The sequence below is a fragment of the Apium graveolens genome, chromosome 2 (genome assembly GCF_009905375.1).
Source record: "Apium graveolens cultivar Ventura chromosome 2, ASM990537v1, whole genome shotgun sequence".
NCBI lineage: Eukaryota > Viridiplantae > Streptophyta > Magnoliopsida > Apiales > Apiaceae > Apium > Apium graveolens.
Genome location: NC_133648.1, coordinates 300,600,805 through 300,626,270, shown reverse-complemented (window position 1 = coordinate 300,626,270; position 25,466 = coordinate 300,600,805). Strand labels below are relative to the sequence as shown.

The window sequence follows — 25,466 nt, the reverse complement described above, 5'->3', positions numbered from 1 at the left end:
CTTTAACTCCTTCACTTCCAATAACATGTCCCAAAAATTGAACTTCCTTTAACCAGAACTCTCATTTAGAAAACTTGGCATACAACTTCTCTTATCGAAGTATCTCCAATGTTATCCATAGATGATGCATATATTCTTCTTCTGACTTTGAATGTATAAGAATATCATCAATGAATACCACTACAAACTTGTCCAAATACTTTTTAAATACCCGATTCATCAGATCCATTAATGCTGCAGGGGAATTAGTTAACCCAAAAGGCATCACTAAGTATTCATAATGTCCGTATCTTGTCCTGAATGCTGTCTTCGGGATGTCGTCTGCTTTGATTTTTAATTGATGGTATCATGATCTTAAATCAATCTTGGAAAAACACTTAGCTCCTTTCAGCTGATCAAATAAATTGTCTATCCTTGGTAACGGGTAACGGTTCTTAATCATCATCTTATTCAACTCCCGATAGTCTATACATAAACTCATGCTTCCATCTTTCTTCTTTACAAATAGAAAAGGTGTTCCCCATGGCGACGTACTTGGCCGTATCACTCCTTTGTCCAATAATTCTTGTAGCTGGCTCTCCAAATCTTTCATATTTGCTGGTGCCATCCTATAAGGTGCCATCCTATAAGGTGCCTTCGAAACTGGTTCCGTGCCTGGAGCAAGGTTGATCTCAAACTCAATTTGTCGATATGGCGATAAACCTGGTAGTTCCTCTGGAAACACATCTGGAAATTCGTTGACTACGGGAATATCTTCTATGCTAGGGTTCTCTCTTTTTGAATCTACTACATAGGCTAGGAATGATTCACAACCTTTCCTAAGAAATTTCTTAGCCTGGACGATTGTAAGAAATAGTCGCTCTTGCCTCTGACCCTTAAATACCACTTTCTCTCCATTCTCCGTCTTTAAATACACTTTCTTAGATTTACAATTTATCTAAGCGTTATTCTCTCCTAACCAATCTATGCCTAAGATTATATCAAACTCCCCTAACTTGAAAAATATCAAATCTGCTGAAAATTTATGTCCCGAAATATCAATCTCACACTTAGAACAGAATTGACTCACAGGAATCTTCTCTTGATTTACAATTACCACATTTATTACCTCATTCAAAGTCATTTTATCACATTGAAGTTTATCAACAAAAGTTTTTGATATAAAAGATCTCGTAGCTCCAGAATCAATTAATACATTAGCTTCAATATTATTCATTAAAAGTTTACCTGTTATCACCTCAGAATTCTGAACAGCGTCCTTCATCTTTAAAATAAATGTCCTTGTTGTTTCTTGTGGAGTTGTTGTAGATGGTAGAGGTAATGCCAATACTTTAGTTGGCATGTTTGCACTAGTACTTTCCACATTCATCAAAGTCTTGACTGGTCCAGTTGACTTGCATTCCCTAGCTATATGTCCAGTCTTTCCACACTTATAGCATGTAACTCCCGGATTCGGTACCTTACACTCATTAGCCAAGTGTCCCTTGTGGTTGCATCAATAGCATGTCATGTTCAGCTTATTACACACTCATAGGTGTCTTTTTCCATAATGCTTGCACTCTGATCTCTGAAATCTATTTTCTCCAACTTGTCCTTGGCTTAACTGGTTATTCCCCTTAGGATCTTGTCTCTTATTCAAATTTCCCTTCTTCTAAAAATTTCCACCTTTGTGGAATTCAATCCTTTTCACACTCCTTTCTTGTGAGCTTCCAGCTTCAGACTTCTTTCCATGAAATAGAACCTTTCTCTTCTTGTTATCCTTTTCTTTTCTTGACTGCATCCCATTACTCTCAATCAGAGCAGCTTTCTGTACTACTCTAGCATAAATATCAAGCTCAAACATAGCCACTCTATCTCTGATCCAAGGCTCTAATCCTTGTTGTAATCCATTTGCTTTCTCTTCCTCAATGTTCACATACTTCGTCACAAACCTTGACAGCTCTGTAAACTTCTTCTCGTACTCCAATACAGACATACTTCCTTGCTTCAATTCAAGAAATTTAAGCTCCATCCGATTCTGCATGTACTTAGGGTAATACTTTTCCAGAAATAACCTCTTAAACCTTTCCCAAGAAATTGACTGATTTGCCTCCATAGCTTTCACTGAATCCCACCAATAGGTGACTTCACCTTTCAGAAAATAAATAGCATAAGGCGTCTTCTAATCTTCTCCTAGCTGAACCAATTCAAAAGCTCTTTCCATTTTCTTAATCCATGTATTAGCTATTACTGGATCAGTGGTATCATGAAATGCAGGTGGATTCACATTCTGAAAAACTTAGAAAGTGACAACTTGTCGAGGTGGTACTGTGGATCAGGTGGTTGGTGTGGTTCACGGTTATCTTGGTTTTCAAATTGTTGTTGAAGAGTTCTTTGTTGTTGAGCTATAACATTTGTTTGCTGTTGTAAGGTTTCCAGCAATCGAAGAATATTAGGATCTGTGGTAGAAGTTGTTGCCAGGATCTTCCTTTTTGGTGGCATGATTTTGAAATAAAAGTTATATCAAAACAGGTATGAACAATACAAATAATTCAAGGTTAGAGTGTCACAAATCATTATATTCACATATACGATCGGGTTTCAAATTAAACAATAAGGGTGATGCATATAAAGGCGTAAGAACAATTGAAAGCAAATCGAACGATAGTACATAATTATCAAAATTAAGGTCAAGGCACATCAAGATCAAAATAGAGTCTGAATCTAGGGATAACATGCTTAATTAAAGGAAAACAACAGGGAATTCTACAAAGTCCAACAACACAATAACATGAAAAGTAGATAATGGAAAGAACTAAGGCTCCACTCCATCAGAACGGGGTTTGGTAGTCTCCCCCTCACGCAGCTTCTTCACAATACACTGGAGCTCGTCCGCAATCATCTGGATAGTATACTAGCTGGTACGGTCTCAGTGCGGTGGCATCTCATCAAGCTTAGTGTTAACGTACTGAATCATAGTCTCAAGCCTCGCAGTCATATGCTCCTTGAGCTTTCCTCCAAAACTTTGGTTGTCCGGATACACGTTCTTCAATCGCTCTAACAGTCGATCGTACTTTCCCTGAAGCCTATCGAACTCACGCCTCAACTCGGCATACACGGAAAAAGCAATTGTGTCAGACGGTTCAGAGGATGATGAGGAATGCGCCCTTTGCTGCCAAACATTGCATAAATAGAAGAGGATTATTAACGATGGATTCTCTTAACCTATACTCACACTCTCGCATAATATTCTATAACCTATGTATATATCCTATAACCTATTTTGGTTGTCCAGGGACTCTAAACCGTGGCTCTAATACTAAACTTGACACACCATATATTTAACAAAAGAAACTATACGAATAATCAAAATAGTTATCAAAAGGAAATAAATACATCTAAAACCAAGATCTTTACAGTTTAGGGTTTGGAACAGCCCAACACTATTAACTATTACAACCTGATTTCAATATCGAATCCTCACACAAAACGATCACTATACTACCTGAGCTCGAACATACGAATCGGTATCATAAGTCTTACGGGCAATCTGCTTGAATCTAACCATATCTGCTAGCTGAAATATCAGGGTGAAAGCAAGTAGTGAGCCAAATTCTCAACAAGTGCTATATAATACATAAACAAGAATGAAAGAATAACAATTGAAGTGAATGATTCAACAACATAGTAACATGAGATAAACTTTCAGGGTGATGGCATCATTTATTTGTAACAAAATAATTAAAAACCATTTTTTTATCAAAAACCATTTTATGACGCTACAGATTATAGTCGGTGATCAGCCGTGAACTAATCCTGAATCTCTCTAGGTTCTAGAACATTAATGGGATCCCTAGGCAACTTTTAAGCCTGTAAATTAAGAGCGGAAAGGACTTGCGTCTCATCCCAGATCCACTATTTAAAGAAAACATTTGTCCCCCTTTGGGACTGAAAATCCACTTTTTAACTTTTCATTTTAATAACTGATGCCAAGTGACGGTTAAATTCTTAATTATTGAAAATCTTAATCAAGGGTTCTAGATCAACTTCGAGGCACATGGAATAGGTTCAATAAATTTTAAGGTCGTGATCAACTAGACTGATATCTTATCAAATGAGATTGCAAAGTTTCTATTCACAAGGGATCTGATCACTAAACATAAGGGTATTAACCAAATAATTAGGGTTACATTGAGTTCATGAAATTAACTCAGGGTACAAGAACTAAAGTTATTTGTTGTAACTACATAGGGTTGGGATTTAGATAGATCAACAATTTAATGTTTAAAGAGATTACAATATTAAACATGATTTTTAAGGATTTGGTAATGAAGTTTAACAGGGTTATTGAATAGTATAAAAGAACTTGGTACAAATAGGTTCAATCTAGTGATTCCAGATAAGACATAGGTATTAAAATATAAAGAAGGTAAGCATCAGTTCAAAGTATAACAGGGTATCATGGTTTAGGGGTATGAATAGAGTTATCAAGCAATCATGAACAACTTTAAAGAATAACTAACTTTTATGTGTTAAGTTAAGGTCACTGAGTATAACTTGAACAGGTTTCAGCATCACAATTACTTGGTATACTAACATGGTATGAGTTTTGAGTTACTTGCATAGCAATCTTCAAGTAAAGTTAAACTACTTGCAATAGATACTTGAGGGTTCATGGCACTTGCATATAATACGAAAGATAGATTTGAAAACACTTGGATCATGTATATATGTATATCAAAGTGAATTAGAATACTTGCATTATATATAAAAGTTGGGTTAGCACACACTTGTAGTGTAAACAAAAAAAGGTAGGTTTAAACACTTGCCTTGAGAAAGGCTTGACTTAACTGGCAGGTGGGAGCAACTGGGAGCTTTACTCGACTTTAATGGAAAGTTTACCCTCGTCTCGTGAGCCTACACAAAAATAATAATAACCTCATTATAATATATTCTCACTAACTCAACCTAATTATAAACCGAAATAAAGCACATTAGCGCTTAGGCCTATATACACATACATGCTTACAATTACCTTATAAGCATATACAGTTCACATAGCCACATATGCTCACATAACACATTTAAGTACATAATAATATATCAACACATTATCTTGCATCACTAAGTTTGGATGATCTCACTCCACTTACTCAAGTCACTTAGTTATGCTAAACTAGTCAAAACTCCTAATATTGACCTCATTACTCGAAGTGTCTTTCCTAAACTATCAAGTTCCTATTGACCCTGACCTAGGACCTACACTCTACAGACCTCATACTATCTTACAACTATGATGGTCAACCTAGGCCTCACTCATAAGTGTTCTAAAACTAAATGTTAAGTGAATGTGCTCATTATAGTGATTTCAGGATGACATCAATGGGTTCTTGAGTACAGTTGACACCCCTACACCTCAAATTTACCTCCCAAACTTCTAAACTATACTCTTCTGAACATAAGGTAACTCCCAAACTTGTTGTGACTCAAAGGCCTAGCTTGGGCCTCCCTAGGCCTAAGCTTAAAGTCCAAGGTTCCCCTGTTTTCTAAACAGAAAAGTGTCCTGTCTTGCACTAACTTGTGACAGATGATTCTAACTCAATTCTTATGAACTATGGTTGGAAAAAAACCTCTGACACTCCCTCTAACTAAGGCCAACCAAGGCCTAGTGAGGGCCTACCCATCACATGGTCAAAACTCCTCATTTCTAAGTTGCAGTCAAACTATCCCCTGCTGGACAGATTTAGCATTTTCACTCGTGCACCTAACCAAACAACTTAAAAACTTCTAACTAGCATTTAAAATCTGAAATATACTCCTAGCACTAGCTTCTGGTGGCTTGGGCCACAAAATGCATTAGAATGACAATGTCAAATCTCACGCTAAACCTCATGTTACCAAACTGAAAATCTGCAGAATTTAGTTACTCCCTACCACCATGATTTTCATTGACCAACTAAACCAACCATCAACCACAACCAATCCTAATCATAGACCAAGGTTACTACTGATATAATACTCCTAAATACACTCTCAATCAGTGGAGATCATTTTTACCTAGATGCATTATAACGATGAAATACCAAAACACAACCCTTAGTAATTCATGTCAAACATTCGAATATAACCTTGATAATTACTCAAAAATTCGAAATATAAATGCATAAAACCTCATTAGCTCATCAAATATATCCATTATAATCATCATATCAAATCAAATAACGAAATACTAACTCATTACAAGCATTATAATTCGAATAAACCAAAGTTAGCGCATAAATGTGTAGTTTCGAATATATAAAATCATGACAACCTTTATAGTAGCAAAATCCAGCGATAAAAATAACATGCATTAATGAAACCTTACTATTCAAGTTCATAAGTTAACATGCAATGAATCATATAAAATGTTTCTTCTAGATTTCAAGTTATAAGCATTTAACAAGTAAAATACAACCAAGTCACCATTAAGAACCATTCATTCGGCTCCCTTATGGTCATGGCCGAATGAAATGGAAGGGAAATGACCATATAAACAAGAGCTTCACTCTCATGACTTGGCATTTCACCATTCCTTGTAGTTCCCTCAATAATACAACCTTAGATCCATAAGACTCAAGATTATACTTTGAGTTCTAGTTAAAACTATGACATGCAAGTAGAAACATTAATCGACTTATGAAAATAACTATATGTAGGTGTTTGTCTTGAGGTGGGGAGTGTATTTACTTAGTAAAACAATGGAATTGATGGAGGAAAAGTGGGGGTATGGTGATGGTGCTAGGGCAGCCGAGAGAGAGAGATAGGGAGGGTGGAAGAGAGAGAAAACTTGGAGTGATGTGTTGGTGGTAGGAAGAGTGTGGAAGTAAGTCAAAAATTGGATTTTATTTATGCTATTTTAGTTAGTGGATGATGAAATGACAAGATTATCCTTCTATTATTAACTTGGCAAATTTGTATGCAAGGCTATTTGGGTCATTTGCTTATAAAAAAATGAGTTAGTGGGGTTGGAATTTCCAAATTTGCCCTTATCTTGTGTTGGGAGTAAAATGCATGGATGGGCAACTAAGTAAATTACAAATTAAAAATTAACTAATCTATATAAAACAATTTCTATAAATATAACTACACTTCCATAAATCACAAAATATATATCCTAAAATAGATTATAATTTTAGAAATTTAATGATATATAAATTAAAATTTTTGTTAAAAGATTTTTAAAAAATTGATTTTTCATATAGAAAGAAATACTTTTGATTATCATTTAAAAATACTAAACAATAATATTTTCCTTTAATATTTTTTTATATACACTAATACATTAAACACTTAATTTATAGGCACTCAACATATAGATCACCCACATTTATAATTCCACACAACTTAAATCTCAATTATAAACACACAATTATAGATAAGATTTAGAAATACTGGTTGTAACATCATAGCCAACAATGAGACGATTTAAAAATGTGGGGAAAAATATTTTCTCAGGAAATGATATCATGTTAAAAGCTCATAATGACTTGCCGACATCATTTAATAACTTTTTTGTTTCTGCACAAAATAAATAACGGTAAATAGTTAGACATCTGATCAAATATTAACCAAAAAATATTACATGTAATAGTAGTAATTGTATTTAGTGTTGAATACACACCTGTCAAAGCATAATTATGAATTTCATACTCATAAAAAGTTACATTAATATTCTCTGAAATCTTTCGCCTCAGATTTACAATATCGTCTGACAAGGCCGACCAATGTGAATCTCTTAGTAAGAACGGATCAAATGCAGAAAGTACACCCGAATTTTCAACAAAACAAACCAAATTTCAATTGTTAAACTGCATATTCAACACAATGGAAATAACTGAAGTTATTAGACAAAGTTTACGTGGTATACGAAAATGGAGAATCTTGAACTATCATCTTTTGAACATTGGGACCACGTATTTTATGTTTCATAGTTGTAGATAATATAATACCAGATTTAACATCTTATTTACTTAACACTACAAACCAACTTACAATTGTTAATCTGCGTATTCAACATAGTTTAAATAACCGAAGTTATTAGATAACGTACACGTAGTATTTGTAACATCAGAAAATGGAGAATTTTGACACAACATCTTTTAAACATTGAGACCATACATATTCTACGTTTCACGGCTGGAGAGAATACAATATCAGATTAAACACATTCTTTATTTAACAAAATAAAAAAAATTCAATTATAAAACTGCATAAGGACCATAGTCCAAATCACCGAAGTTATTAGATAACGTACACGTGGTATTGGTTACATCATAAAATGGAGAATCCTGATCTATATAATTGATATTTGGGTTATTATTTTGTTCATGTGAAATGCTGGACACATATGATTGTTTTACACTGCCACACATTTTTAGTCCCACACTCATGATCCTACATTTCAAATCTAGCACGCATAAAATAACATAAATAGTAAAATTGTACATAACATCGTATATATGGTGAGAACCTTGAATAAAAAGGTGAACTTTACTCAACATACCTATCAATGAAGACTGGAGACGAAACATCAACGATAGAGTTCGATGATGCATTCGTCGGGAATTCACTAAATATATTTTTCTTAATCAATAACGGTTGTAAAGGAGTCCTAAATGCAACTAAATCAAGTTATGCAAAACACGTTACCAACGTAAATATTTATCAGTATGCGTAGTGTTATAGGGAGAATTTCGTATAACAATGTTGTGGAGGTTAATGGGCGGAACAAAGATCAAGGACGGTGTTTGAGGGCGGAGGAAGGTTGTTTGGTGGTGGCTGAGCTTGTATGTGGACTCCTTAAGAAAGAATAGGGTTTGTTATTCTCTGTCAAGTGTCGACTCATGTCTCATACAAGTGCCTACGTACCCTATTTATAGGGATCAAGCCTTACGTAGTTCTTGGGGAACAAGTCACGTAGGCTAGGGTTAGGACTCTTCAGCCCGTGCAGCCCAAGCCCACGATAAAGTCAGGCCTTCAGCCAATTAGTCACGTAAATCTCGATCAGCCTCACACGCTTCCTACGATCTCGCGGCATATCCGCAATCCTTCCCGTGATCGTAGGAACAACCCATATCGACCCCGAAATCTACGAGCAACTCAGTCATCTATGAGTCACTTTCCATGTTACACACAAAGTCTTTCAATGCGGCTCAGCCTGGTCACCTCGGCCCGCACCGCCTTCAAATAATAAATATAATGTTTCCTCTGTTTCTATAAGATGTGGGCTCATGAGCTCAGCCCGCGTATGGGCAGCTAAGCCCACCTCGCATGAAGGCACCTGAGCCCACCTCGCGTGGGCACAACCGAGCTCAGCTCGCATATGAGAGCCCAAATGACAAATATGAGCTCACCTTACATGTGTGAGCCCAGCTCGCATGTCCTCACTTGAGCCCAGCTCGCATGTTTGAGCCCAGCTCGCATGTCAGGAGCCCAGCTCGCATGTAAACTCAGCTCGCATGTTACGAGCCCAGCCCGCATGTGAACCCAGCTCGCATGTTGCGAGCCCAGCCCGCATGTGCTGGCCCAAGTCTTATAAATCTATGGTTCTAGCCCACACACAAGAGTCCAGCTATTTAGTGCACCCACAGGGACCTGTTTAGGGCCCATGGCCGAAAGCGGGCATAACAACTACCCCCCAAAATTCCTGGTCGCATCTTGAGGCTAGGTATTTTCTAATCTTTTTATGGCCTCGCAAGTGTGAGCCCACCAGGCCGCACCAAGCCGTCTCGCGTGTCTCGCCTCGCATGCCTTTCATCTTTGCATTCATTTTGACAGCCATTGGACAGCTGGCGTGGGGATTCGTGTCATCCTATGAGATAACGACACGTGTCGCCTCCTCCTTTCTCTCTCCTATCCCCTATAAATATGTGAGATTTCAATTCATTTCTCACATTTCCAAGAACACTTCCTGAATTGCTGCTCAATTTGCTCAAGGATCTACCACGGCGAAGATTATCATTTCAACAAGAACCGTCTACCGGCGGCGATATTCTCCGGGACCAGATTCATCAGGATCTTCGTACACCTCTCCCACAGGTACTCTTCGATTCGAGCCCATTTTTTATTCATGCTTTATTCACGCACACCATGCGAGCACACACCACCTGTTCGATGCGAGTTCACACACAACCACAACGCGCGATGCGAGTCATTTTGCTCGTTTAGATACTTAGGTGCGATCCCGTGTGAGATGTGAGGACACTTAGGTGCGATCCCATACTCGTTTTTTTTTTTTTTTTTTTTTGCTTTCTTTTTTTTAGGGCCACACACTAATTTTCACCATCTTTTACAGATGTCGAGTGCGTCTTCAGCCCGCTACTATGGATCATCTCGCTCTTCCTCGAGCCCGGCTCGCACCTCTGCTAGCCCGGCTTGTTCTTCAGCTACTCCATCTCCATTAAACCAATACCCTCCTGAGCAGCGAGGCTCCAAGGACTTCCAACGCGAGCTGACCTCTCTTTCTGGTCGTCTTAGCCAACCTATCTCTCCCGGCTCGGCTATCACCCCTCAAGGGGCTTTGAACATTGCCAGAGTTGAGAACTCGATGCGAGCAGCTGGATCCGGCTCGCTTGATATTCACCTCGACCCGAACCCCGAGGATTTTACCAGGGAGAAGAATATATATAATTGGAGAAATAGGCCCGTGGACCTCTCTCATATTCCAGCCTCCCTTGGGGTAGAAGAGCTGCTAAACCGCGAGCCTGCTCCCTTGGATAAAGACCGAGCCGAGGAGATTTTAAGAGAAATGGCTGAAGAGAGGGCGGCCCGTCTGAGGCAAGCAGCAGCTAACCACCTCGACCCCATTCACCTTGACTCAGAATCAACTGACAGCGACCTGGGGAGTGCATACTATGACACCAGGAAGAAAGGAAAAGAGCCTGTAGCTGCTGAATATCCCATCCTGGGACTCGAGGGTGAAGAGGACGGCTCGCATTGGTCCTATGACTCTCCTCAGAGCGAGGAGGTGGCAGATGTTACAAGTCAGTACAAGATTTGTAACTATAATTATGCCCCCGCGGCCTCTCCTGAGCCTTATGTGCCTCCTGCCCAGCCCGAGCTCGAGGGTGAGATTGTTTTCAAAAGGCAGATCATTCCTGATGGGGAGGAGAGCTCAACTGCAAACGAGGAGGTTAAGGTGCTCGCTTGCCGCGACCTTCCTACCTCGCTAACTCAGAAACATCTGGCCGAGCACATTGAGCAGTTTCAGCTCGAGGGCCATATTGTCTTGCCCCTACCTCATATGAGATGCTATAGATTCAATCACTCGGAGAATGGAGGCAGGGTGCCTCGCATGGTCTTATCCACCTTCCTATTAAGGCTGGGAATCTCTTCTCCTCTTCATCCCTTCATCAAAGATGTTTGCGAGTACTTCCAGCTCGCACCCCTTCAGATCAATCCAAACGGATACCGGGCCGCCCTCGCATTGTACATCATGTACCACAAATGCGGGTACCCTTCTCTAACCGCGAGGCAGCTGGGTTACTTCCTCCATTTGAAGCATTCTCCTAACGACTTTGGATATTTCTACTTCTCTGTCTGGCCGTGCTTCAACAAGAAGAACCTCATCCACAATGGGCCGAGCAACTCAGGGAAGTGGAAAAGCCCTTACTTCTATATCCACGAGGTGCCTCGAGTCCAGACTCATTTTTATTATAATCCATGTAAGTTTTCTCCTGCCCGCTCTCGTCTCTTCTACCATAGCTCTTTCCTTTTAACAAGAATTTCTTTCATCTCCAGCCACCCCGCCTCGCACTGTCCTTGTGGGACAGGAAAAGATAAACGCGGACAGTCTTCTAAACCTTCCTAAGGCGGACCGGGACATCCGAAAACTCATAACGACCTCCAATCTGGTCGCATGTGGGTTTTTGAAGGAAGGAGTGAGGCTGACTCCTCAGAAGAAATCTAGGAAGAGATCCAGAAAAGGTAAGAATATCGGGCCCGCACGTCCGGGCCTGGATGCTCGCATGCGCGAGCTCGTGTGCTCACTTTTCCTGCATGCATCTTGTTTCACATCGCACTTTAATTCTCCGTATTTTTCACCTGCTCGCATTACTTCTTTCCTTTGCATCATGCTGTGACTAATCTATTGCTTTTTTGTTTTCTTTTTCAGAAATGGCCATCTCCCCTATCCCCTTCATGGAAGAGGCTGAGCAGGCTGCGGCCTCGGGCCCAGTTCAGCCCGCAGCTGCGAGCACAAGGGCTCGATCTCAGGCCAATCCTCCGGCCCGCATGACTACTCTCTCCGAGCATCTCAAGGATTCAGGGCCCTCTCCTCGACTAAAGAGGCATAGAGGTAAAGAAGGAAAAACTGGCGAGCCTGAGCCAAAGAAAGCGGCTCCCTCTGATGCTCCTCTTCCCTCTTCTTCTTCTGCCAATGCGGTTGCGACCACATTCGGCCGGCTCGCCCAAGGTCACATCAGCGAGCAGGATTTAAAGGATTGGTCTTCTTCTGCTCTCGAGGTTAACCAGGATGCACTCTCCCGAGCCGCGGCCGAAGTATACTATCGTCAGTTGTCTAAGGCTCGAGAGATGCGAGCCCTCAGCCAGACCAACACAAAGCTCGAGGCTAAAGTCAAGTCCCTTCAGAGTAAGGTCGCTGAGCACGGGCAAGAGAAAGTTACGCTGGTGAACAACTATAATCAGAAGATAGTTAATCTGAACGCTGCTCACGACAAGGCCCTAAGGGAGCAGAAGGAGGCTCATGACCTGGCCGTTGAGGCATGTAAGAAGGAGAAGGATGCCCTCGAGGAGAGGGTGCTTGAGCTGGAGGGATCAGTTTCTGCCCTGACCGAGGGCCATGAGGCCGCCCTCGCTGATGCTAGGAACCTGGGGGCCAGGAATTTCATGAAAGTCTTTATGAAGAAGGTTCCTGACTTCGATTGGGCGGCTCTGGGTGCGAGCACAGCGAGGCATGCTGACAAGTTGAAGCTGGAGATGGAGAGGGATGCCCAAATTGCTGAGGAGGCTAGGCTCGCGGCCGAGAAGGCCCAGGTCGCTGGTGAAAATCGTGAGGGAGCAGAGGCTGATAACCCTTAATGTAATTTTGATTAGAACTAGACTTTTGACTGGGTAAGCGGGCACCCCTCTCGCCTCGCGCTTGTATTTGAAATATTCTGCCTCGGGGCACAACTTATTTAACTTTTGTTTGTATAAAATGTCTAAGTTTTTTGTGCCCGCGTATGTCTTTACGGTGCTAGCTGTTTTTTTTTTTTTTTTTTTTACCATGCTTCTACTGACCAAAAAGTAATCATAACTCTGGCCGCTTATGGCGAGCGTTACCCCTTCACTACGAGCCCAATTTATTCAGCTCGTGTCATTTGTTCAATCAAACAACCATTGAAAGAGAATGCCAAGTGGAGCAAGCCCGCATCGACTCGCAGGTGTTGTTGGTGTGCTCGCACTAGGAGCTCGTATGTGTCTTCTCCTCGCATCATGCGACTTTGAGTATGTTTGATGGAGGGCTGGGCCCCCTGGGTCGCATTTATGGTTTTGAGGGCCAGGGTATGGGCTCGCATCGCGAGCCTATATCTCTATCCACATCTTTTATCTACTATGTGTTCGTATTTACCTAAGCGGGCCGTGGCCCGGCTCGTTTCATGTTCTTGGCATCAAGCGGGTCGGGGCCCAGCTTGATTTAACATGTTAATAAAACAACTGTTCTGTCCTCGCATGGGTTCCCAAGGATGGGGTCCCCTGCTGGGTATTTAATCTATTAACAGAAGTTAAAATATCAAGTGCACAAATAGAGATCAATCGTTTATTCATAGATAATGGGAAGTGAAAGGAATACATGCTTGTGGTCTCAGGGAGGCACCTATATGGCACTACCCCCCGAGACTTAGGAATATTTGAAGATAATACTAAGTCTGAAAAGAATAATATTACTGATAATACTTGCGAAGGTGTTCCGCGTTCCAGGCTCTTGGGATCAGCTTGTCTTGCATATCATTGAGGTGGTAGGTTCCCTCCCAGAGCACCGATTTTATCTTATAAGGGCCTTCCCAATTTGCTCCCAAGACTCCGTGACTCACCACCTTGGTATTTGGCATGACCCGGCGCAGAACTAAATCTCCCACCTTGAAAGTTCGGGCTCGAACCTTACTGTTGTAATGCCTAGCTGTCCTCTGCTGATATGCCGCAATCCTGATCTGAGCCTCTTCTCGAGTTTCTTCGATCATATCCAAATAGAGCCGATGATTGACCTCGTTTGCCTCTGAGTCATAGTTGTCCCTTCGAAAAGATCCTGCTCCCACTTCAACGGGCACCATAGCTTCACACCCATACACCAGAGAGAAAGGGGTCTCTCCAGTTGTAGTTCGGGGTGTAGTGTTGTAAGACCATAAGACCTGGGCGAGTTCTTCTGGCCATGCTCCTTTCTTCTCTTCAAGCTTTGCCTTTAAGGTATGCTTAATGATTTTATTAACAGCCTCTGTCTGCCCGTTACTCTGGGGGTGGCAGACTGCGCTAAAGCTCTTCTGAATCCCCAGCTGCTCACAAAACTCTCGCATCTCCTTGCTATCAAATTGTTTCCCATTGTCAGATATCAGCTTGTAAGGGATGCCATAGCGACATACAATAGCCCTGTGTACAAACTCCCTGAGCTTTCTCGCTGTGATAGTGGCTAGGGGCTCGGCCTCTGCCCACTTAGTGAAATAGTCTACCGCAACTACCGCATACTTGACGCCTCCCCTGGCCTTCGGGAGTTCCCCAATCAGATCAATTCCCCACATGGAGAAGGGCCAGGGGCTCATGAGGGATGTGAGAGAGGCCACGGGGTTGTTGTAATAATTGGCATATCGCTGACACTTATCACAAGCTCGGGAGAATTCAAAAGCGTCTTTTTTCAGCGTTGGCCAGTAGTAGCCTTGACGGAGGATTTTCTGAGCTAGAGAGCTACCCCCCGAGTGATTGCCACAAATACCTTCGTGTACCTCCCTTAGGATGTAGTTGCATTCCTCCCCATGTATGCATTTGAGAAGAGGAACACTGAACCCTCTTCTGTATAGAATCTCGTCGTATATCACATAGCGGGCTGCTTTGTATTTTATTCTCCTTGCCTCGTTCTTTTCGTCCGGAAGTGAACCTTCTCTTATGTATGCTAGAATAGATGTCATCCACGTGGGGCCAAGCTCATTACTGAGGCTGCCCACCTCGTGCTCGGGCACACTGGGTTGCCTCTGTATATCAAGGGGCACGATCCCTAGCAAAGTGCTCTCGCGACGTGAGCCGAGCTTAGCTAGCTCGTCCGCGCCTTCATTCTGCCCACGCGGGATTAGTTCCAGCCTCACCTCGTTGAATCTTGAGATTATCCTCTGTGCGCACTTCAGGTAAAGCTCTGTTCTCGGACCCTTAGCTTGATACCCCCCATTTATCTGATAGACCACAATCATGGAGTCACTAAACACATTCAAATTCTCGACCTTCATTTCCAAAGCTAGCTTGAGACCGTTGATCAGGGCCTCATACTCAGCATCATTGTTGGTTGCATGAAAGGCCAGATAGGTCGCACGTCTGATCTTGTGAGCCTCTGGGCTGATTAGCTCGATTCCAGCTCCTGCTCCATCACCGTTAGAGGCACCATCCACATACAGGCTCCACCATGGGGCACTATTTTGTCTCTCCAGTCCAACTTCTTCTGTGCTAGGTAGAACAACAAGGGCTCCCGGCTCCAATTCTTGATATGGGGGAAATTCTAGCACAAAATCGGCCAGGGCTTGGCCTTTGATCGCAGTCCTTGGCTTATAATCCACCTCGAATTGGCCGAGCTCAACCGTCCACTTCAACATTCGACCAGAAGATTCTGGTCTATGCATCACTTGCCTGAGGGGGTAGGAGGTTCGCACTTCTATCTTATGTGCCTGAAAATAGGGCCTGAGTTTTCGGGAGGCCAGAATCAGAGCATACGCTAGTTTTTCGAGGCTTGTGTATCGAGTCTCGGCGTCGGCTAGCCTTTTACTCACATAATATACCGGGAGCTGGACACCATCCTCCTCTCGGACTAATACCGCACTTATTGCAAAGTCGGAGACGGCCAAGTATAGGATCAAAGTTTCTCCTGCTCTTGGGTTGGACAACATGGGAGGGCTACTGAGATGCTTCTTTATGTTCTGAAAGGCTTCTTCACATTCTTCGGTCCACTTAAAGTTCCTCCCCACTCCTTTGATTGCTTTGAAGAACTCTTGGCATTTATCGGAGGATTTTGAGACGAAGCGGTTTAAGGCAGCCACTCGTCCCGTTAAGCTTTGAACATCCTTCACCCGTCGAGGGGATCTCATCTCGAGTAGGGCTTGTATCTTGGCTGGGTTGGCCTCAATGCCTCTATGGTTGACAATAAATCCCAAAAACTTCCCCGATTCAACCCCAAACACGCATTTCTGGGGGTTGAGTTTCATTCTGTACTCCCTTAGGATCTGGAACATTTCTGCCAGGTGGCGGACATGATCCCTCGCTTCTTTCGATTTCACCAGCATGTCGTCTACATAGGCCTCCATAGTCTTCCCCAATTGATGTTTGAACATCTTATTCACCAGCCTCTGATAGGTTGCCCCCGCATTAAGGAGCCCGAAGGGCATCCCGATGTAACAGTAAAGGCCCCGATCAGTAATAAAGGAGGTGTGCTCCTGATCTGGCCCATACATGGGGATTTGGTTATATCCCGAATAAGCATCCATAAAACTAAGCAGCGCGTGCCCAGCCGTGGAATCCACCAGCTGGTCGATTCGGGGTAGAGGAAAGCTGTCCTTCGGGCAAGCTTTGTTCAGGTCGGTGAAGTCTACACATGTCCTCCACTTGCCATTGGGCTTCTTGACAAGCACAGGGTTGGCCAGCCACACGGGGTAGAAGGCTTCTCTCACAAGTCCTGCCTCCATTAATCTATCCACTTCTTCTCTGAGGGCCTCTGCCCTCTCTCCACTAATCGGCCGTCTCTTTTGCCTAACCCCCTTCTTTTTCGGGTCCAGGTTGAGCCGGTGGCACATGACATTTGGGTCAATCCCTATCATATCGGAGTGTGACCATGCAAAGACATCCAAATTCTCCCTTAGGAAGCGGGCTAGATCCTCTCTCAAGTTAGGACTTAGGTTAGAGCCTATTCTGAGTACCTTGGAGGGATCATTTGGGTCTACCAAGATCGGGATTGTGTCCTCTGCGGCCCCGGCCCTCTCGACCATTGAGGGCATTCTCGGGTCTAGATCTGCTTGAGCCTCGCTAGTTTTTTCCATTCCCGTGATTGCCAAACCTTCCGCATCCTTGAGCTCGGTTTGGTGAGCTTGGGTCGGGTTTATCAAGCGTTCAGAGGTCGCAGTTACAGTTCGAGTGATTCTGTCGGGTGGGTCCATAGTGGTTGTTGTTTCTTTGTGTGCCCACTTCTCTCTCCTAGGTGTTGCAATGATTTGTTCTGGGCTCTCTTCTTCATCACTTGCTTCCTCTACAATCCCCTCTTGTATCAACATGATGGGCTGAGATGCTTCCATTAGTAAGGCCCCTGGGCGTGGTTCCACATGAATTCCCATGTGCTCGAAGTAGTTCTCGGGCAACTCCTCAATTGAAATCAAATTACAAGTCTCGTGGCCCTCAGGACGTATTCTTTTCCTGCCCTCTGCCTCTTCCATGGGGATGTCGCACTCACCTACTTCAGCTGTCTCCCTTGAGGCATTTCTTGACTCGGCCGCTTTGAGTGCCTGGTTGTAGCAGACCCTGGATTCGTATTGACAGCTCTTCAAGATGCCTACCCCCGTGGGGGTTGGGAATTTTATCGTCATATGATGGATCGAGGTCACCATCCTCATTGCCCTCATAAGGGGTCTGCCCACTATAACATTGTAGGCACAAGGCTGGTCTACGACTGTAAACATAGCGATCTGGGTGGCCACATGAGGCTCCTCTCCTATGGTCACCGGGAGTCGAATTGTCCCTTTCACTCCGATCGAGTCTCCCGTGAACCCGTACAGGTGCCCACCTGTTAAGGTTAATTCTCTATCCAATAATCCCAGTTTTTTGTAGGCATCATAAGTCAAAACATCAGCCGAGCTCCCGGTGTCCACCATTGCTCGGTGAACATTCACCGTCCCAATCTTCATTTTTATGACTAGGGCATCGGTATGAGGGTAATGCACCCATTTTGCATCATTCTCTTTAAACACGATATCATCGACCTCCCTTTCAAAGAGTTCTGGGGGCCTTTGACTTAGATGATTGACGTTGGTGAGCGGCTTGTCCTTTGCTTCCCGGGCATATCTGTCCATCGCCTTCCGGCTGTCTCCACCAATGTGAGACCCGCCTAGAATAATATGAATACTACCAGCCCGAGGGACCCTTTCTTTGTCTTCTGGGGGTGGAGGAGGGACGGTATGATAATCCGTCCTGTGTCTTCGAACCTCCTTGACAACCCATTCCGTAAGCTTCCCTTGTCTAATCAAAGTCTCGATCTCATCCTTTAGTTGTCTACAATCAGCGGTATCGTGTCCGGTGGCCTCATGGTATGCACAATACTTCGAAGTGTCTCTTTTATTGTAGTCTGTGAGAGGAGTTGCCTTCCTGAATACCCCCTTCCCCACATATGTAGCATATATGTGATCGATAGAGGCTACCAGAGGGGTGTGTGTCTGCCATTTGCTTGTATAAGGCCTTCCCGAATCTTTAGTGGTCTCTTTGCCACGGGCAGACTTTTTCGGGCTCGAACTACGCCGATACGTCTTCCTCCTTTCATCAGGGCTTGAGGATCGGTCCCTCTTGTCTCGATAGCTTTCGCTGATTTTCAGCTCTCTCATCGATTTCTCTACCCTCTTGAAGGGTTCGGCTTGCTCATAGAACTCGGCCAAGGTCCTCGGCTCACTCGCTTGGAGGCTCTTCCAAAATTTTGATCCTTCTTTCAGCCCTGCTATCAAGAAATTTTTTATGGTCTCCTCACTGGCTCCTCTCACCTTCGGGACCTCGGCGTTGAACCGACGAAAGTATTCTGCCAAGGGCTCCCCCTCCCTTTGCTTGATGTTGGCTAACGTGGCCACAGGAGGCGAATAGTGGAGGGTCGACTGAAATTGTCTGACGAACAAGTCCTCCAATTGCCTCCACGTTCTTATGCTAGCCGGTCCCAACTTGGAGAACCATTGTTGGGCACTACCTCTGAGTGATGCCGCGAAGAGTCTGCAACGGGTCATCTCCGGCACCTGATAGACTTCCATCTCAGTGTTAAATTGAATAAGGTACTCCGCCGGGTCGGCTTCGCCGTTGAATAGAAGGTCGGGGTTGTGCCTAAACACCCGAGGTAGGGGGGATGATCGGATAGCAGTCGTAAACGGAGAGGGGGCAGCCGAGGCAGGGGGCCCTCTCTTCTCTTGCTCCATCTCATCTAAGATCCTTCTCAGGTCCCTTACTCTAACAACTTCTCCTTCTCTGTCACCACCCGCATTACTCGAATGGTGTGAGCCCTGAGGTCGTTCGCGGCGTCCCCCTCCTCCAGCTCGGTCCTGCGACTCCTCTTCACGATTGTATCTGCGTCTATGTCGCTCCTCCCTCCTGGGTGAGGTGTGTTGACGTCTTTCCGGAGGGGTCGTTGCCCGTTCCCTTTTCGAGCCTCTTTTATCCACGGGCTCTTTCTCTTCTCTCTCCTTCTTACAATTCTCCAATTTGAGCCTGAGGTCATGCTCGCTTAGCTTTCTACCCACTCGGTCTAGCACGCTAGTTGACCTTGCCTCAGATGAAGCTGGCTTCGGCCCCGATCTCGTAGAGATCTGGCTGCCCCGCTCATCATGGCCTTGGGGTATATCTTCCTTTTCGCGTGATGTCTCTTTCTTCTGTTTGGTCTCGGTTGCCACGTCATCAAAATCGTGGATCAGCTTCTTCTGAGGGCCTTTGCCCTTCCAGCTATGCTGTGAGACCTTGAGGCGGCGCGCCTTACGCTTGGCGTTCCGGACCGAGCTTCTTTCTACCTTTGACATTCGGGCGTTGATCTGATTCATCTGATCGGCCAGCCCTTCTAGATACGTCATCACAGCCTGCCCGTCCACGGTTGCAATTGGTGGAGGTGGCGCCTGATTCTCTGGGGGCGTGTGTTCGAAAGTAGGGTCCTTCTTGCCTCCGCTCCCTGGTGTCGTCGCTTGCTTGCTTTCTTTGATCATCTTTCTCCCTAAGATGAACGACCCCTCCTTCTAGCGCCAAATGTTATAGGGAGAATTTCGTATAACAATGTTGTGGAGGTTAATGGGCGGAACAAAGATCAAGGACGGTGTTTGAGGGCGGAGGAAGGTTGTTTGGTGGTGGCTGAGCTTGTATGTGGACTCCTTAAGAAAGAATAGGGTTTGTTATTCTCTGTCAAGTGTCGACTCATGTCTCATACAAGTGCCTACGTACCCTATTTATAGGGATCAAGCCTTACGTAGTTCTTGGGGAACAAGTCACGTAGGCTAGGGTTAGGACTCTTCAGCCCGTGCAGCCCAAGCCCACGATAAAGTCAGGCCTTCAGCCAATTAGTCACGTAAATCTCGATCAGCCTCACACGCTTCCTACGATCTCGCGGCATCTCCGCAATCCTTCCCGTGATCGTAGGAACAACCCATATCGACCCCGAAATCTACGAGCAACTCAGTCATCTATGAGTCACTTTCCATGTTACACACAAAGTCTTTCAATGCGGCTCGGCCTGGTCACCTCGGCCCGCACCGCCTTCAAATAATAAATATAATGTTTCCTCTGTTTCTATAAGATGTGGGCTCATGAGCTCAGCCCGCGTATGGGCAGCTAAGCCCACCTCGCATGAAGGCACCTGAGCCCACCTCGCGTGGGCACAACCGAGCTCAGCTCGCATATGAGAGCCCAAATGACAAATATGAGCTCACCTTACATGTGTGAGCCCAGCTCGCATGTCCTCACTTGAGCCCAGCTCGCATGTTTGAGCCCAGCTCGCATGTCAGGAGCCCAGCTCGCATGTAAACTCAGCTCGCATGTTACGAGCCCAGCCCGCATGTGAACCCAGCTCGCATGTTGCGAGCCCAGCCCGCATGTGCTGGCCCAAGTCTTATAAATCTATGGTTCTAGCCCACACACAAGAGTCCAGCTATTTAGTGCACCCACAGGGACCTGTTTAGGGCCCATGGCCGAAAGCGGGCATAACACGTAGTAACACATGGAGGACATAGAAAAATTATCGAACGATATTAAAGAACTTGGTGTCTGTATACTTGGAACTATGATATTGGGACTGAGATTTTTTTTTGTCAACTCTACAATTTCTATACTTCACACCGATGCACAGAGACAAAAATAAGAAACTAGTTTGGATTCTAAACAACAAATGTTGATATAAAATAAAGAAATGTACAATACCCGTTGACTCGGAACATCATAACTTTCATTTGGCTGAAATGCACAAGATCGATTTATTCTTGATTTGATGAATCTCGAATTACATATCATACATTTTAAACCTATGCATAAAATATAAATTAAATAATTTAGAAAACTTCTTCAAGACAAATATATATATATATATATATTTATCTCATGATAAAAACAAAAAACTTATGAGTGAAGTCCTTGAAGAGTTTTACTGAGAGCGGGGATCCATAACTCTTATGTAGAGAATTCGAAAAGATATGATGATATCGTGATTTTAGAGGTAGTCAGATCATTGAAGGCTAATGTCAAAAGAGGAGCCGAGAGTTTTACAGCATTGTAAAAATAGAATTCAAAAAATTTTAAATATACTATTCAGTTGCTATAATCGTGGAGTGTGTACATATTAATATGCTAGGTTAGTTCCTATATTAGTTAAATTGAATATTTATATGGAAGATGAATGGATATATATATAATATAAAGTTTTATTTGTTAAAAAGGTAGTGGGTCATGAATCTTACCGGTGGTTAAATTTAATGGATGAATATTATATGGATATAGTAGCCTTCGAGATAATATATATATATATATATATATATATATAAATTATATGAAAAGCCAATTTCAGGTATACTGGTGAACATATAGCCCGTGTCAATTTTTTAAGGATGTTATTTTGTGAATTAATTCAACTTGTAGGCACCTTATATTTACGGAGACAAGCAGTTTTGTCATGTGAAAGATAGATTTGTTGTTACATCTGTATAGAGAAGATACGATAGAAGATAAGATAACTAGTATAAAATAATCTTTTCTTTCTAGAACGAGAACCAAAACTTAAATTGTTGGACAAAATTAATGCGAGTAATGAACTTCATTTTCTGCTCCACTCCAGTCTAAAGAATAATCTCAAACATTTAACAATAATTTTATGCCTTAATATCACTCCACAACTCCGAATCCATAGAAAAGGCATATGTATATGCATGGACTACAACACCAAGGCAGAATCACACTACTATGCATGGCTGAAACGAACAGGAACACTAATATCTTCACCTTTCAACCAGCTCTCACCTTGTAGAAAACTGCTTACCGTAAATTTATTAGCTTCATCTTTGTTAATCACCTTTACACCTGGCCACTTAACTCGGTTTTTGGTTTCAGCCCCTGAACCTTTGTTGTTAAATTCTGCATAGTACAGAGTTTTTAATGCAAAATCTCCTTGCCATTCTAGCCATCCTGCAGGATCAATCAAGTCATCGATTTCCGTTTCCATCACAATTGTTCTTGAATACTCTTTCCACGGTCTACCCAGATATGTCCTGAACTTGGACTGATCTGATTTGAATTCTTCAGCTGCCATAATGTGACAACCCTGTAACACAATTCCTGTTGTTTCACGCTTATCTGCTCTTCCTTGAGCAGTTACAATGTTCTTCTGATTGTCCGAAGGCTTTCTGACATAGATATTGCATGTTTGGAAGATTGCAGCTGCATCACCAAAGATGAAGTCTATGGTGCCTGTGATGTAGCATCCGCGATAGAATTGACGATGTGTTTGAGCATACAAAGTATCCTGGTATGCCTCCATTCGACAGTTGATAAAAATTGAACGGTCAGATTGTACTCTCAAGGCTACTGCTTGATGCTTTTCAGCTCCTGCGGTGTTTCTGAATCCAATGGATTGAGCCATAAAACCATCTCCAATAGCCGCTGCATTTGAAAAATGAATGCATGAGTATATTCTTCTTTTTTACGCGATATGTGCAAGTCTCAAGTTGGTATATATATGTTTAGTTTTCGGGTTGACATACCAAAAGTGGCAGTTTGGAAGGTCGGAACTCCATCAACAAAATTTTTGTTGCCGGTAATTATTGTCTTCTGGGATCCATCACCAAACATTGTGATGTTTACCATCTTTTTGCTTACCTCGACATGCTCTTCATATGTTCCTTCTTTGATATAAATGACATACCTGCTTACACATTATGCATAAATTTCTGTTTATATGTCAACGTTAAGAAAATTACTGTAACAAATTTAGTTACCTTCCTTTGTAGCCCGTTGGTAATGCTGCTAATGCATCGTTGATCTTTGTAAAATCTCCACTACCATCTTTAGCCACGGTGATATTGGGTTTTTGCTTTGGTGCATCAGCCTTTAAAATTCTCCTTTCTTCGTTGCTCATCCAGAAGGGAAGGTTGTCACTTGGTAAAAGACGGCGGAAACTGAATTTTTGGGATGCTGAAGACAAGTGAGACACAAGGGCAAGTGAATTGCTAGTAAGCTCTTTTGATGTCTTCAAGGCCTTTTCAATTTTAGTTCTTTTTTCACCTTCTGGAATGGAATCAATGCAGATTTGTTGGTAAGACATGACAGCACTTAACCAGTTGTCCAAGTCATGGGTTTTTGAAGAAAGTTTTTCTAGATCAACTTTATTTACAGATGAAGCCGAGCTAGCTATTTCTTGTTTGGCATCCTCCATCACCTTTTTACATACATCAAAGGCGGCTTTCATTTTGGGGCTGTCAAATTTAATCTTGGAAGCTTCATCCATTGCTTTGTCAAGCTCATTCGAGATGACACTTATTGCAGACTTAAGGAAGTCTTTTGGTTGAGCGGAGGGGTTTGAGTTTGCCACTTTTTGAAGGTGGCTCTCACAGGTTGCCTTGTAATCTGTGGCACCACAGATAGAATTCACCAATTTTGATGATTTTTGTGAGCCCTGCTTCTTTGGTGAACTCTGCTTGTGGTGCTGATTGTTTGAGGTATTCTTATCACCTTTTTCATCGATTTTGTTAATATTTACAAAAACAACTGCAACCACAATTCCTATAATTGCAATGCTTGCAACAACTGAGAAGGTGACAATCCTTTGCACCTTTTTTTTTCTTGTAATTTTATTGCGCTCTTCTATAAGATCAAAATCTTGAAAAGCCATATTACATATGACTTTCTTAACTTCTTGAGAAAGAGGTCTCTCTGCCCTGGAATATAGTCCAGCCTGGATTTGATTATATCCAAGGCAGAGCTCTGTCTCAAGAAGCTAAACAATTTCTAGAAAAAAATAACAAAAGTTCTTAGAATAGTCCTGTTTTATTATTCTATCTTGCTGGTAAAAATATATTATATTTGTATATTAACACCTTAGATGGTGAATGTTGATGATTACCAAAAGAGGTGTGTGGACTGGAGAAATTTAAGGACTACTTTAATTAGCTCAAATGTACGAAGAAGAAGAAAGGGGTGGTGGAGTTTCTGCATGCCCTTCTAAGCCGCTTTTCCACAGATTATCTTTCACTCCTCTGAACACTACTACTGATTGCAATAAATATTCTTTTACGTGTCATTCATTTTACTATCTATATAATACATAATACAGTCATAGCCGAATATGATGAGATCATTCCCCGTCAATTCCTAATTCGATTAGCAAAAATCATGCTTCAAAAATTCCATTTTAAAAGTCCATTCACTACTAAAAATATTGCATCAGACATCAGTTTATAACCGATGTTAAATAAAAATGAAACGATGTTTTTGTGTGTGAGGTTAAATGTTATTATTGTTTAGCATCGGTTATTGGCCGCACACAACGGTTTACAGATTATATTTGATATTTTTGTGACAAATTTCAAGTAAAATTACAGTATTTCTAATTGAATATGAGTATATTATGAGTTATATATTCATTAATTTAATATCCGGGAAATATCGTGTAATTATTTTTATCAATAAATAATTGTTATGTGATTTTATGTGAATTTTTGAAGAATTATTTGATAATTGGAAGTGATGTCTGAGTGTTTATATATGATAAAATTTGGTGTATCTTAATTTTGATTATCCAGAATAAAATATAGATAATTTTCGTATTTTCTGGTAATTTTTAGGTTATTATATGATTTGATAAAAAATTATGGATTAATAATAATTTTATGAGTAATTATAAAATTACTTTATAAAATCAGGAATCGTCCGACTTCAACCGTTTTTGCGTTTTTATCACCCGAAACCCTTCGGAAAACTCCTTCATAACCCAATATGATTATTCTGAACATTTTCCGTATTTTGACTTTTTCGATCCGGGGTACGGTTTGACCCGTACG

General features: G+C 42.3%; 1 protein-coding gene across 1 annotated transcript; it reads right to left on the bottom strand.

Moving 5' to 3' along the window:
• Positions 1 to 22,149: 22,149 nt before the first annotated feature.
• Positions 22,150 to 24,465, bottom strand: LOC141708643 (pectinesterase-like). Its single transcript, XM_074512379.1, has 3 exons — positions 23,406 to 24,465; positions 23,172 to 23,332; positions 22,150 to 23,070 (listed from the first exon to the last, which is right to left on the bottom strand). The coding sequence occupies exons 1-3, from the start codon at positions 24,296 to 24,298 to the stop codon at positions 22,373 to 22,375; spliced, it is 1,752 nt and encodes a 583-aa protein (XP_074368480.1). The 5' UTR covers positions 24,299 to 24,465; the 3' UTR covers positions 22,150 to 22,372.
• Between the last annotated feature and the right edge of the window lie 1,001 nt (positions 24,466 to 25,466).

What these genes read in the sequence shown, in the direction of transcription:
- LOC141708643 (XM_074512379.1), bottom strand. Translation starts at nt 24,298, where the DNA reads ATGGCTTTTCAAGATTTTGATCTTATAGAAGAGCGCAATAAAATTACA. An exon ending in CCAACGGGCTACAAAGGAAG is followed by an intron (nt 23,333 to 23,405) that starts GTAACTAAATTT and finishes ATGTGTAAGCAG; the next exon opens with GTATGTCATTTATATCAAAG. An exon ending in CTTCCAAACTGCCACTTTTG is followed by an intron (nt 23,071 to 23,171) that starts GTATGTCAACCC and finishes TTTCAAATGCAG; the next exon opens with CGGCTATTGGAGATGGTTTT.